Below are 14,189 nucleotides of genomic sequence, written 5' to 3' on the forward strand. Positions count from 1 at the left end.
GTGTTGGAGGATCCCACTATGTACAGGAAGATTGTGGGGAGTTTGATCTATGTCACGGTTGTTAAAAATACAAGTGAATAGGGTGTGTGCGGGAACAAGCCCTTGGTTGGAGGTTGTAAAAGAGAATGTGTAAATGTGAAAGAACCTGTGAAAAGGTGAGAAGAATCTACTGGGAGAGAATAAAGGATAGCATGAGAAGATTTAGGAAGTGTGGAGATATTCTGGGAAGTGTGGAGATATTCTGGGAGATATTCTGAGAAAAGTGAAGAGGTGGAGAGAATCAGGGAAAAGAGGTGAGTGAATCAAGGAGAAATCAGTGGGATTTGATGCTTGGATGTAAACTCTATAAATTGAGGCATTGGCCTAATGAGAACTTGCTGGCTTTTTATTATCCATGCCTATATTAATCTATTTGTTAATTACCCACTAATTACAACACCGGCAAACTTCATGGAGGCTCCAAAGGAAGTGGAGTCGGATCATCTTTTCTGAGAGAGAGAGAGAGAGAAAGAGAGAGAGAAAGACCCCACAACCCAATGTAACCTACCCCAACAAAGTAAAACCACCTCTGAGCCACCCCGATGATGATGTAGGCCACGTGGTAGATGTATGTGTGAGCACTTTAGTCAAGGTCGCGACGGGCACTTATAGTAGCCTTGGACACATAGAGAGAGAGAGTGTGTCAAGGACTATGGAGTTTAGGGACTTGAGGCACTGGTCACGGACAAAGTAAGAAAGAAACTTGAATACAGGGTCCAGGTGTGCTAAGTTAACTTGAGGGGAGGTGTGCTAGGCACTAGTCGTGGACTATTAAGTAAGAGGGAAACTTGGTATAGGGTCGTGTTCTAGGAGTATTCACTTGAGGGGAGGTGTTAAAAATACAAGTGAATAGGGTGTGTGCAGGAACAAGCCCTTGGTTAGAGGCTGTAAAAGAGAATGTGTAAATGTGAAAGAACCTGTGAAAAGGTGAGAAGAATCTACTGGGAGAGAATAAAGGGTAAGATGAGAAGATTTAGGAAGTGTGGAGATATTTTGGGAGATATTTTGGGAAAAGTGAAGAGATGGAGAGAATCAAGGAAAAGAGGTGGAGTGAATCAAGGAGAAACCAGTGAGATTTGATGCTTGGAGGTGGAGTGAATCAAGGAGAAACCAGTGAGATTTGATGCTTGGATGTAAACTCTATAAATTGAGGCATTGGCCTAATGAGAACTTGCTGGTTTTTTATTATCCATGCCTACATTAATCTAGTTATTAATTACCCACCACTAATTACATCTTAATTATTTGCTAATCACTTTATAAATGATGTTAATTCTAGTGTTTGATCCACCATAGCTCATCACAATGCTCTAATTTCAACAACGGTCAGCAGGCCATATTTGAGTTACACTATTGGCTTAGAGAGCCAGTTTATGCAAGTTCTGCGCAAACCACATCTTGACAGTGTGCGGCGACAACATCTCAGATAGGAGATCTACCAATGGATTTACATTTTCATTGGGGAGTGCTGTTGTGACATGGAGCAGCAAGAAGCAGCCCATAGTTGCCTTGTCGGGTACAGAGGAGTTGTGGTGGAAACGTGTGAGGTAGCTTGGTTATGCAAGCTACTTGTTGTTGCTGATTTGGGGTTACATGTGGAGATAAAGGTTGTCATATATTGTGACAATCTTAGTAGTATACAGTTGGCCAGGGACCCATTTTTCCATGTGCGGACGAAACACATTGAGGTACATTACCAATTCATCAGGGAGAGAGTCTAGGCAGAGGCAACATCGACTTGGCCTACATCAGCACACAGGATCAAGTTGCTAACATCTTCACGAAGGCCTTGGGAGCTGAGAAGCTCCGCAAATTTCAAGATATGCTCAGATTTCATGAGCTAGAGTTGAGCTTGAGGGGAAGTGTTGAGATGTCAAGCTCAACATGAGCTGACACTCACGAGGCGCCTGCATGACCATTCAACATTTAGTTGGCACCGATATATCTTTGCCAAAGATTCTACAACTGGACTACACCGACTAGTCCACGCCTACCCACTCCAGTTATCGTGTTCACATTATGGAACGCTTGTATATACTCTATTATGTGTGTTAGTCACTTTATCTTCTTTGTAGACCTCTTTTGTGTGAAGAAGAAGAATTTTCAGCCTCACCTTGTGTTCTCTTCTAGGGTTTGTGTGAGTGTGTGTGTGCTTGTAAAAGCTCAAGATGTCTTCTCTCCCTGCATCTTTTCAAAAGAGAGCAGAAGGCTCAAGATTATCCGGTGCTAGCAGTTTAAAATAAATAGGTCATCAAAAGGTGCGTACACTTTATGACACTTGTTTATAATTGTTAGTAAGTTGACTTGAATCATGATGATTACAATTTTGATGCACAGATCATTATATTTCATAAAGAGTTCTCAAAAGACAATGCAAAATTTCCTTTATTCGCATTGAAATTACTCTCCAAGTTTTGTGGTGGATATGATGTGCCATTGAAGTAAGGATGTTTTTTTTTTACAAACCCCCACGAGCACGTTAGCAAGCACGATCAATAAGGATGTTTTTTTTTACAAACCCCCATGGATACGAAATTCCTTTCGAAAGATGAATCATTAAAGCTTCCATACATAACTACCTCAAATCATCAAAATCTTCATCTTGACAAGGTTTACATGCATCCAATCAAATTTCATGAGTGCAGATAGAAACATGTCAAGTATGCACACAATTGGATGGCATACTGTTTTGCACATCTTTGTATCTAACAAGTATGCTAAAAATTGAATGGCAAACTATTGTACACAGGTTCATGTACCTTAGGGGATATGACAAACAAATTTTTATTAGTAGCTGGGTGTGGGTCCATTGGAAATTTTATTGCTCGTACAAAATGCATCGTTATCAAGGCCTTCGACTTGTAATCCCACAACTCGTAGGTTTGCCCGTCTTTAGGTGCATGGAAGAATCCTTTCATAGTAAAACAACCTTGTGCAATGGCATTCTCCCATCTGTCCTTTGTAGGCCTCTTGCAAAGTTCGTTCTCCTTTGTGCATTTAAAGATGTAGAAGTCCACATTCTCTGGATTTCCTTTTCTAGCTATCACCGCATGAAATTGTCTCCTACTACTACGAGGACATCACTAAGGGTATCATGGTTCCCTTTCGTAGATAGGTGGCCTCCTCAATGTTTGTTATGTTAACATCAATGAGATTGTCTTCTTTAGTGCCATCTACCAATGGTTCAAGGGCAATGTAGTCACAGCTATGAATATGAGACGGATTGTTGCATCTACGCCATAAGTGTTCCATACAATTACTACAATAACATGATAACTGACGCACCCTCAATGCTATTGGATCGTGCTGAGAGTATGCAGAGATACTAAAATGTAGGGATCTTGTGTTTGTTACAGCCTTGACATTCCATGCCTCATCTCTATCTATATCACCGAACTTTATCTTCCAAAAGACTCTACTAACATACCGAGCTTGTGATTCATATGTGGACTTGGCTCCAAGAGTGATCGTTTCTTTTTGTAAAAACTTTATGACATCAGCTCTGCACATTGGAGCTTAGCACCATTAGGCTTGACTTGTTCATGAGTCAGTTCTCTCTTCACCACACAGCCCTTGCACCATTGTTCTCTCTCTGCAACAAGTGTGTGTGTGTGTGTGTGTGTGAGAGAGAGAGAGAGAGAGAGAGAGAGAGAGAGAGAGTTATTACATTATCTTGCTATGTGAGTGGTTGTGTTTGGGGGGTGTGTGTGTGTGTGTAAGAGAAAGTACTATGAACAGGTGCATGTGTGTGTGTGTGTGTGTGTGTGTGAGAGAGAGAGAGAGAGAGAGAGAGAGTGAAAGTATCATGTGTGTGTGTGTGTGTGTGTGTGTGTGTGTGTGAGAGAGAGAGAGAGAGAGAGAGAGAGAGAGAGAGAGAGAGAGAGAAAGTATTGTCTGTGTGTGTGTGTGTGTGTGAGAGAGAGAGAGACAGAGAGAGAGAGAGAGAGAGAGAGTTATTGCATTATCTTGCTATTATGTGAGTGGTTGTGTGTGTGTGTGTGTGTGTGTGTGTGTGTGTGAGAGAGAGAGAGAGAGAGTTGTTGCATTAATCAAGCCATGTGTGTGTGTGTTTTTGAGTTTTTTTATTAGGTAAAAGGATTTCAAAATATATTGAAAATATGAAAGTTTATTAAAATGTTTTTTTAATGTCATATTATGGAAGTTTATCAAAATATGGGAGCTTATAAATGTTTTTTGAATAATTTGAAATATGTTGAAAGTTTCTAAAAAATGTTTTTTTAATTTGACTAGCAAATACATTTGTGTGTGTGTGTGTGTGTGTGTGTGTGTGTGTGTGTGTGTGTGTGGAGAGAGAGAGAGTTATAGCATTGAGAGAGAAGAGAGAGAGAGAGTTATAGCATTATATATCTATAATATGTACATATATACATATATGTTTTTTCATATATGTATGTATGTTTGTATCTGTGTATATATGTATGTATACAAATATACACACACACACACACACACACGTACATACATACACACATATATTTATATACATTATTACACACATACACACACACACACAATGTCAACAGATACAACCCTAAACATTATAGTCCATACTCAAATCCCTAAACAATAACATTGTTAAAAAAATTTAAAATATGAAAGTTTATTAAAATGTTTTTTTAATAAAATTCCATATTATGAAAGTATGAAAATACGGAAGTTTAAAATTTCTTTTAAACTTTTAAATAGCAAGTGCGTTTGTGTGTGTGTGTGTGTGTGTGTGTGTGTGTGTGTGTGTGTGTGTGTGTGTGTGTGTTTGGAGTTTGATTACGTGTGCGTGTGCGCGCGCGCACGCGAGAGAGAGAGAGAGAGAGAGAGAGAGAGAGAGAGAGAGAGAGAGAGAGAGAGAGAGAGAGAGAGAGAGAGAGAGAGAGAGTTTAGAGTGAAAAAAATTAAAATACCTTCGTTATTTGAAAAAAAAATGTGTGTGTGTGTGTGTAAGAGAGATAAATATAAAAGTTGTTTGAATAAGAAAAGTGTGTGTGGGGGTGTGTGTGTGGGGGGGGGGGTGTGTGTGTGTGGATGTGTGTAAGAGAGATAAATAATATAGTTGTTTGAATAAGAAAAGTGTGTGTGGGGTGTGTGTGTGTGTGTGTGTGTGTGTGTGTGTGTGTGAGAGAGAGAGAGAGAGAGAGAGAGAGAGAGTATTTAAAAACTTTTTATAATTTATTTTTTTAATTCGATTAGCAAGTGTGTGTGTGTGTGTGTGTGTGTGAGAGAGAGAGAGAGAGAGAGAGAGAGAGTGTGTGTGTGTGTGTGAGAGAGAGAGAGAGAGTGTGAAATATTTTAGAGTGTTTATGTTTGTGCTTAGGGTGTGATTGTGTATGTGTGTGTGTGTGTGATTTTATTTTCTTCTTGAATGGATTCGGTTCTAGATTGCTTTTTGTATTTGAATGGATTCGGTTCTAGATTGCTTTTTGTATTTGAATGGATTTTATTTTTTCGTTCTTTTCTTATAATCTTTCTTTACTAAATATAAAAAAGAGCATGATTATTATTAATGTATAGTTTGATTATGTTTTATGCGCAGAGACATGTCATTAAATATCTTAAAGTTGACTTATAACAATAATAAATTGTCAGATACTGTTTTCTTTGAAGAGATGCCACATTCGGGCTTTTTTGGATGCCAACCTAGCCCAAAATGGGAAGTCCTTAGATTTGATGGGTGGGATGATGTTAATCCTCGATATATTTATATATTCTTGGACCCTTAAGGCTAGATTACAATCTCAAGATCTTCTTAATCAAAAAGGCATTGGGATTACTAGATAGCTTTTACATTGTGGGTAGTAGATGTAGGAGATCCGAAGGAAAAACGTTTCATTTTTAGTGACATTCTGAAGTACATTCCATTAAGGAAATTGGTAAAGATAATGTAATAAGCTTTTAAATTATTGATGGATGTCTCTTTCTCTCTCTCTCTATCTCTCTCCCTCTCGATTTGTTTGTCTTTCTCTCTCTCTCTTTATCTCATACAATCATGTAATACACAAATAGTTACTCTTACGTTTTATTATATGTTTCGATTACAAAAATAGAGAGATCATAAGTTTTTTTTTTAAGTTTCTCCTTATGATTATGTAGAAGGAAGCACAAGGACGATACCATCAAAGCTAGTGATTTCGAATGAGGTTGGTTTCTTTGTTGGCCTTTTTATCTTTATCTATTTGTGTGTTTATTGTATGGTTGGCTAGAGAGAGAGAGAGAGAGAGAGAGAGAGAGAGAGAGAGAGCATTAAAACGTTCTCTATTTCTCTTTCAATCTCATTGAGTGTGTTACCACGTTTAAACAATTTACAATATTGGTGTGCTTGGGTACATAAGCTAGAAACATTCCATTTATTAGACTATTGCCTTTGAGATTGTAGAGAGAGTATAATGGGTCTTAGAGAATTTACAAAGTATAGTAGCCTAGAGAATAGTTCTTTTAACTTAAGAAACTTTTTTATTATGTCTCAACTTCTATTTCCTCTCTCTCTCTCTCTCTCTCTCTCTCTATCTATCTATCTATCTATCTATCTATCTATCTCTGTGATTGTATATGTTATTACCCTTTATCTTTGTAAGAGATGGATTATATATGTTATGCTCACTTATTCATGTAGGAAATGGTTTGTATGTGTTATACTCATGTATGTATTAAAAACTTCTCTAAGAATTACATTCTTATTGAGATGAGTCTATTTGGAGCAGGGTCACATTTGTGATAATGGCTGTTGAAGTAGAATATTATGTTGGTGTTTGAAGTTAAGAATGTTAAAAAATAAAGTTAGTATTCCCTATTTTGTGTTTTGAAAGAGATTTGAAGATGGTTAGGAGCTGTTTATACTTTAGTTTAAACCAAGTTCGTCGACTTTGACACGTGTCTCGTCATAACCATTTAAGGATAAGGGCTTTTATTCGAAAATAAAATGTTGCTAATTTAATGGATTACGTTAATGAAAATGAAGTTAGAACACTTAGAAGGATTGAAAATGAAGAGGAACATAGAGGAATCCACTTACTCACAAGAAATAGAGCAATTGCCAATGCTATGGTACTTCAAGAATCTATCAATAAACGTCGAAATGCACAGCCATAGAGAGATACTGAATGAGGCTCTTTTTCATTTAATTTAAATAAGCTTTCTGTAGATGATAATTTCCATTCTATTGGTTTTGGCATTAGTGATGTGAAAGATATTAAATCCGAATGTCACTCTATAAAGCATGTGTTTTCATTTGCTCGGAATGTTAAGCACCCACAGCAACTATGGTGGTGTATTCTCCGGAGATTACACTCTTCACTCATATCATTAGAAGCCCTTACTTATAAGTGTCATTTTTATAATACACTAATTTGAAAATGTGAGACATTAAGAAAGCTAAGACTATATGTAGAAAAACACTGTTGTGGAAATGGGATTGTCTCTTTGCTACCTTTAGAAAACCCACCTCCTGTATTGGCTGAATTGCTGCTCGGTAATGATAATACAAGTAAGGAATACAGAAAGAACATCCGCTCTCTTACAATAATGTCTTGGCATTTGTTTCACTTGTGGGTAAGTTCACTAGGGAGGAAGGAGTATTTAATTTTAGAATCCATTGTACTACCTATCATCGTGTTGGTTCTGTAGTAATACCTGATGAAACATGAGATGCGGCTCGTCGATTTGCCCAACTATATATGTATGATACAGAGCATGAATTAGAGAATAGACTTCATGGGATGCCTTCTTTAAATCATAATGTACTTAAGAGGTTGCAAACAATGATGTACGGATATAATTTGTATGCCTGTGCTCTTCGTAAAATGAGAGAAATGTTGCAGTCAAGTCCACATGCAGATTTGAGAATGGTCATGACTAAAGCACGATCAACTTCAAGGCAATACTTGGTTCCTACCAGGAAGTGAGGTAGCAGCTATCATGCCGGGTCAAGGCGATGATTTACATGTGGGACATAGAGATATTCAAATAGTGTCACGCACAGGTGCTATAAAAAAATATCTAACCTACACCGTTCATATATGCCTCTATTATATGCTCTTCTATTTCCTCGAGGAGAGGATGGTTGGCATGTTTGAATTCCACTCAATGATAAGAATAGAAAAGGTTCAAATGAGGAGACAAAGACCGTAACTACTCATTTCATCAAAGATAACATCTTTGCTTACTTGTATCTCATGAGTGGTAAGGTTATAACATCCACTCCAACACATCGAGAAGATATAGCAACATTTTTAGTAGCATTTTTGTAACATTTTTTGAAAGAAAATGACAGGGCTTTTAACACTGTTGATAAGCGACAAAAAACACTGTTGCTCATAAGCAACGCTTTTTTGCTACTCAACAGCATTTACAGTAGGAAAAAAACGCTCCTGAGTTGCAAAAAAAAGCTGCTACATTGTAAAAAAACAAAACTTCACTCAATAGCCTGGCTTGCAAAAAGTGAACCCACTTCTTTTGCCACCACGTCGATTCCTAAACTTGACACTTTCGATTATTCGCAGGTTTGTCTAATATATCACTTCTACGCTTCTACGTGTTTTACCCTAGCCTCCTCAATCTTAAGCAAGGTATATATTCTCTTTTCCTTCATCTCTTATGTAAAAAGTCTTTTCACGAGAACTTTCTTATGAGTATTTCCCTTCTCTTTCCGATCTTTTAAGTTTTTCTTTTTTCCTTTTTTCCTTCTCATTGAACCTTAACCCTAATCTTAAATTCTACATAGAAATCCTAATGAAGAGCTCTTAATCAAAGCTCTTTAATAAGATTTCTATGTAAAAGATTAGGGTTAAGCTTCAATGAGAAAAGAAGAAAAGATTCAATAAGAAGGATTTATATGTATAAGGTTAAGGTTAAGCTTCAATGAGAAGGAAAAAAAAAAGATTCAATAAGTTTTCTATGTTATGCAAAAGCTTTCATTAAGATTTATATTAAGATTAAGATTTTGTATATGCTTTCTATTAGGGCTGGTATTAGGGTTATACTTTTTTTTTCTTTATTTGGTTTAGTTTTATAGGTTATTGACACATACAAGCCTCATATAAGGTAAGAGATCTCTTTCTATTATGTTTCCTCTCTTATGCTTTTACATGTTAACATGGTTTGTAAGTTTTAGGACTTTTACGATTAAGGTTTTTTATGTTTTCTTCCCTCTATTGATAGCCTTTTGAGAGCTATGCTTCTCTCAAGAGCTGGCCATATGTCTTAGCCTCATGCATGAGACTAAGACATTAAAACTTTTAAGCATGAGGCTAGTACATAAGCATCATGCATGAGACTTATGCATTAGCTATATGCGTAAATCCATATGCATGAGGCTTGTACATAAGGTTTATGTATGAGGTAAGGTTTATGAATGAGGCTTATGAACAAGCCATATGCATGAGACTTGCACATAAAGCCTCATGTATAAGCCTCAATGCATTAGTCATAAGCCTCTATGCATAGCCTTATAGAGAGCTATGCATCTCTCAAGAGGTGGCCATATACCTCATGCATTTACATTTATATAAGGCTAATGCCTAAAGCTTATGAATGCATAAAGCTTATGTTGCATAGCCTCATGCATGAGACTTATGCATAAGCCTCATATAAATGGTGCTTCATGCATGAGACCCAAACATTAGCCATATGCATAAGCCTCGTGTATGCAACTTCTACGTAAGGTTTATGCATATAAGACTAATGCATATGCTCACATTAGTAACAACCACCCCATTGATGGATAGACTCAATAAGCTTTGTTTTGGGATGCCATTATTGAAGAGAGATTTGAGGAATGTAAAAGACTACTCGATTCAATCCATTTGTTGGTTTGCCCCAATTTCACTTGACCATGTACCATCAAATCCCATCTAAGTGACAAATGGTTTTGTGCAATATTGTATCAAAACCACGGAGTGATTAACATAGAGAGTAGAAAGCTTCACAAATAAGAAGAAAAAACTTCATGTATATTACTTGTAAGATAGCACGTTCTCTGTCTTGGGTCACCATTGTGTGCTCAAGTATTTCTTGTCTCAATTAAAACAATCTCAAAAGCAAAGACACTAGGTTTGCCAATCTAGGAAACAATAACTTCGAGATCACCCATATCAAAGTCGAAGATAATGTGTTGGTAGATCACTCATGTTCCGAATTGTCAAAAGATAACCCTTTTTTAAGTGTGAGTTTTTTTTAAATGTGCATTACTAATGAATTTAAAAGACTATTTTTATGTGCACTATTACTGATAGTTAAAAACTTTAAAATTACTTTTCTTAAAAAAGATGTGTATTTCAGACACTCTCTATCAAAAGAGTTCTATTTTGGGAGTTACAACAGTTTCAAGAAAAGCACCCACGTAACCCTATCGAAATCGATGTGAGAATCAATTCTTGTTTTTGGAAGGTTCTCATTTGGAGAACATACTACCAAGTTACAAGGGATTTAACAGCGCTATCTTGAGTTATGCGCTACTACAAAGGAGACTTTCTTCACAAAATGCTATAAGAGCATACAAGACGGCTCATAATTTCACACATCTCACTTCTCATCAAAGAGAGCCATGGCGTTGTATTCATCTAACAAGTAAAGCCCGTACTCCAATACCAGTAGCACAGATACGAAATCCGAGCCCCGGTGTAAAAAATGAAATGCCATGTGACTATACTATATAATACATGATTACAGGCTGTAAAATTTGAAATTCTATCAAGTTGTACATTTTTGACAGCCCCTCTTTGGCTCTGCAGATATGGAGGGCTTTCAGCCATTTTATATTGGCACCGTTTAATTTTGCCCATTAAAGATTACATTGAAATTATAAAAAAGGAAAGGGAAAGGGAGGCGGGGCCACTCATCAAAAGGCAACCCTGGTGCACAGTGAGCTTTTGAGGGTGAAGGCAAAACGAGAATACATTTAAAAAATAAAAGACATTTAAAAATGCAGGAGAAAAAAATGGTAATGACGAGTGTTCCATTTTGCTAAGCTGGCCACAAAAAGACATTCTTCAGCATCCTTCTTTGATCACATGCGCCTGTCCGATCGATAATTAAAAAAATGAATATAAGGGCAACATTCAAACAATGAACAAATAAGCAATAAACATAGAAGGACAAAGAAGAATAGTAGGTCTACCTGGCTTGTATCAGAAGATTTGTCTTCTACAAGCTTCACGTTAGCGGCCGATCCCAAACACACCAGCACCTCCACCTGCTCGGGCGACAAAGGCCCTCTCTGAAACTCGATGGCTCCCCTTTGGGCCTGCAGGTCAGCCAAGTGCTTGCCCGCATGCACATGCTGCGACAGCACCGAATACACGTTGTAAATGCGAAGGGCCTGCTTGGCGGTGTTGGCAGCACGTACGTTCGTGCACCGCTCGATGCACGCTGCCAAGACAGCATCGGATCTAAGGATCGCTTCCCACAAATCGGTGCCCTTCATTCGGGCCGTAATGTTCGCCGTTTGGGCGAGGCGCTCATCAAGTAGCTCAAAGAGGCCGCGGACGTCGTTGAGCCCTCTGGCTCTGAGAAGTTCTATCTTGTCTTTCGCGCGGAGCTCCATCTCGCTCTGCAAAACTCTCTCCTTCTCCTTCAAGAGTTGGAGGAGATGGTTCTCCTGCTTCAGGCCCGCCTCCTTCGCCTCCTCCAGACGTTGCAGGAGATGGTTCTCCTGCTTCTGCCTCTCCCGCTCCTCCTCCTGGAGTCGTCTTCTCAGGATATGAACAAGCTGCTTCCCGGAGGCCTTCACGTTCTTCTCTAAAAGCCTGAGGAGCCTTACTGTTGAGCTCCCCACATCCGGACCAGCATCCACCTTGTGGCAGAAGCCTCTTGCATGATGGTGCAAGACGGAAGCTCCCAGTCGGCGGATGTGCGGAGCAACCTTGCAAGACACCATGACTGCAGAAAACGCCTTGCGTTCAAACCCTAATCTCGCAGTGCTCCCTTTTTGGCCCTCAAAACCTAGAAGGCGGAAAGTTTTCTAAATTTTATATATAAGAAATAGGAAAATTTGTTTGCTAAGAAGGCCAAGCTTAATTTTGGCCTTCCCCTTGAATATAAGGGTCGGTATTCAATTTTCAGGTCGTGCTGCGCCTCAGAAGCTGATGTGGCAAATGAAGATATCTGCCCAACACGGGTCATGGCAATGTGTGCGGACCTAGTGAATGTAGAATCACCTGCAGTGTTGCAATTCTAGCACAATTGATGCCACACCTGTCAAGGCTAACTTTATGTGTGTGCGTGGGTAGTATCAATAAATCATATCACAATGCGCATTACCCCAAAAAAAACGGTTATGGCTATTTTGGTCCACACACACACACACACTATCCCTCTGCTCTACTACCACGCCAGCATTGTGCCACAGTCGATGCAACTTTTGGTAGCTTACAACAGTCCTTTGCAAGATGCCAAAATCATCATTTTTCTACGTAGACGCGGGTGGTTTACAGACTGGCAGTGCGTCCGCCATTCAACCAATAGCAGCATGTTTACACAATGGATCTAGGTGGTCGCATGTTTACACATTGCCGTAACATTGCACATCTTCTATCCTTGCTAGCATCCACATCTTCTATCCTTGCTAGCATCCACATCAGTGCCAAATTTCAAGGAGTAGGACAAAGACAACTTAGCCTTTTGCATTGAGAATCATAGAGATCATTTTTTAGCTTATTACCCAAGAGCTTAATGTCAAATAGGGAAAGCCTACAGACTTAGTGTACATAGTTACTTAAGACTAGTAAATAGAGGTTAGACAATTTTTAAGTTTGACCATTCTTACATAACTCCCACAAGACTCACTAATCTTGTTTTTCATGTATCAATTTTAACAAAGATCCAACACTTGTGCTTTTCTTGCTTGAATTTTCAATAACATTAATGGTTTCTTGAAGTTTATAGTAATGTTTCTTAAAGACACATAATTACTTGTAGGATATGGCTCCAGGTTAGAAAAGATTTAATCAAATTACTCACTATTTTAATATTGCTACAAGATCTATTAATTTTTGTACTTAATCTTTGCAAACTTTACAAATTTATACCACGGGTCTATAGATTCCACTCTACATAGCAACTTTGCATAAATCTACAAAATAAAACTCAGTAATATTTAAATATGCTCAAATCTGCAACATAACTACAATCTATACATCGAATTGCTCAAATCTCCACACTTTCTTGATGAACTCTACACTAAGGTTTGCATAGCAACCTCGAGGATCTTCCAAATTACTAATATCCTAATAAATCTAGGTAAATGTTACTAAGGTTTATTAATAGATTTGATGAGAGAAATCACCAATCAAAGAAACTGTGCAGTAACCTTAGAGAATAGGATTTTAAAATTTGTTATTAGCATATATGTTAAAATTTATGATTAGTATATATCTGAAAATTTATGATTAGTATGTATATGCAAATGATTAACACTAATCTTATTACTAATCTACATAAATCAAGATCAATCACTACCAATATAACACTAATGTATATGCAAATGATTAACACTAATCTTATTATTACTAATCTACATAAATCAAGATCAATCACTACCAATATAAGCCACAAGCTTGGATACCACTGCAAGAGAGGGATCTAGGGATTGAGAATGATGTTTGCACTCATTAACTGGACTACACACTACAAGACCGGGATCTAGAGATTAATAATGATGGTTGCACTCATTAACTAGAGTACACACAGCTTGTACTCATGAAGGTAGTACCACCATATATCAAAGCCAAAAGCTCTAATACCACTGCAAGAAGGTGATTTAGGGATTGATAATGATACTTACACCCATTAACTAGAGTACACACAACTTACATTCATGAAGGGCACTCATGAAGAGAGTACCACCATAGACCCACTCATCATAGGGAGTAGCACCTATGTACCTGAAGAATAGCCATAGGCATGATAGTCATGAATAGTCCATGTTAGAATGCCGCGAACCTTAAAGCCTTCTTCACCTATAGGCTTGGACATGTCGAGCACTTTTTTCCCTTTCCAATGTTGTTGTAGATCTTCGATGAGTGCTGCTAGGTAAAAAGTGATGTCTTTAACTTGTCGTTTTACTACAATGAAAAGTGATGTATCAAGTTAGAGTTTTTAAGAAGTATAAACATATCGGGTGGATACAATTTCAGACCATGTTG

At 37.9% G+C, this 14,189-nt stretch overlaps 1 protein-coding gene across 1 annotated transcript; it reads right to left on the bottom strand.

Annotated features, from left to right (window-relative positions):
* Positions 1-10,353: 10,353 nt before the first annotated feature.
* Positions 10,354-12,042, bottom strand: LOC147624557 (uncharacterized). The gene is made up of 2 exons (XM_086819573.1): positions 11,165-12,042; positions 10,354-11,063 (listed from the first exon to the last, which is right to left on the bottom strand). The coding sequence occupies exons 1-2, from the start codon at positions 11,921-11,923 to the stop codon at positions 11,037-11,039; spliced, it is 786 nt and encodes a 261-aa protein (XP_086675699.1). The 5' UTR covers positions 11,924-12,042; the 3' UTR covers positions 10,354-11,036.
* Positions 12,043-14,189: the final 2,147 nt, after the last annotated feature.

This window comes from Cibotium barometz, chromosome 25, assembly GCF_041138505.1.
Source record: "Cibotium barometz isolate CiBa-2024 chromosome 25, ASM4113850v1, whole genome shotgun sequence".
In the NCBI taxonomy this organism is placed as follows: Eukaryota; Viridiplantae; Streptophyta; class Polypodiopsida; order Cyatheales; family Cibotiaceae; genus Cibotium; species Cibotium barometz.

Excerpts from the sequence above, each read along its gene's own strand:
- LOC147624557 (XM_086819573.1), bottom strand. The coding sequence starts at position 11,923 with ATGGTGTCTTGCAAGGTTGCTCCGCACATCCGCCGACTGGGAGCTTCC. Across the intron at positions 11,064-11,164 it reads AATCTTCTGATACAAGCCAG|GCGCATGTGATCAAAGAAGG; the intron begins GTAGACCTACTA and ends TCGATCGGACAG.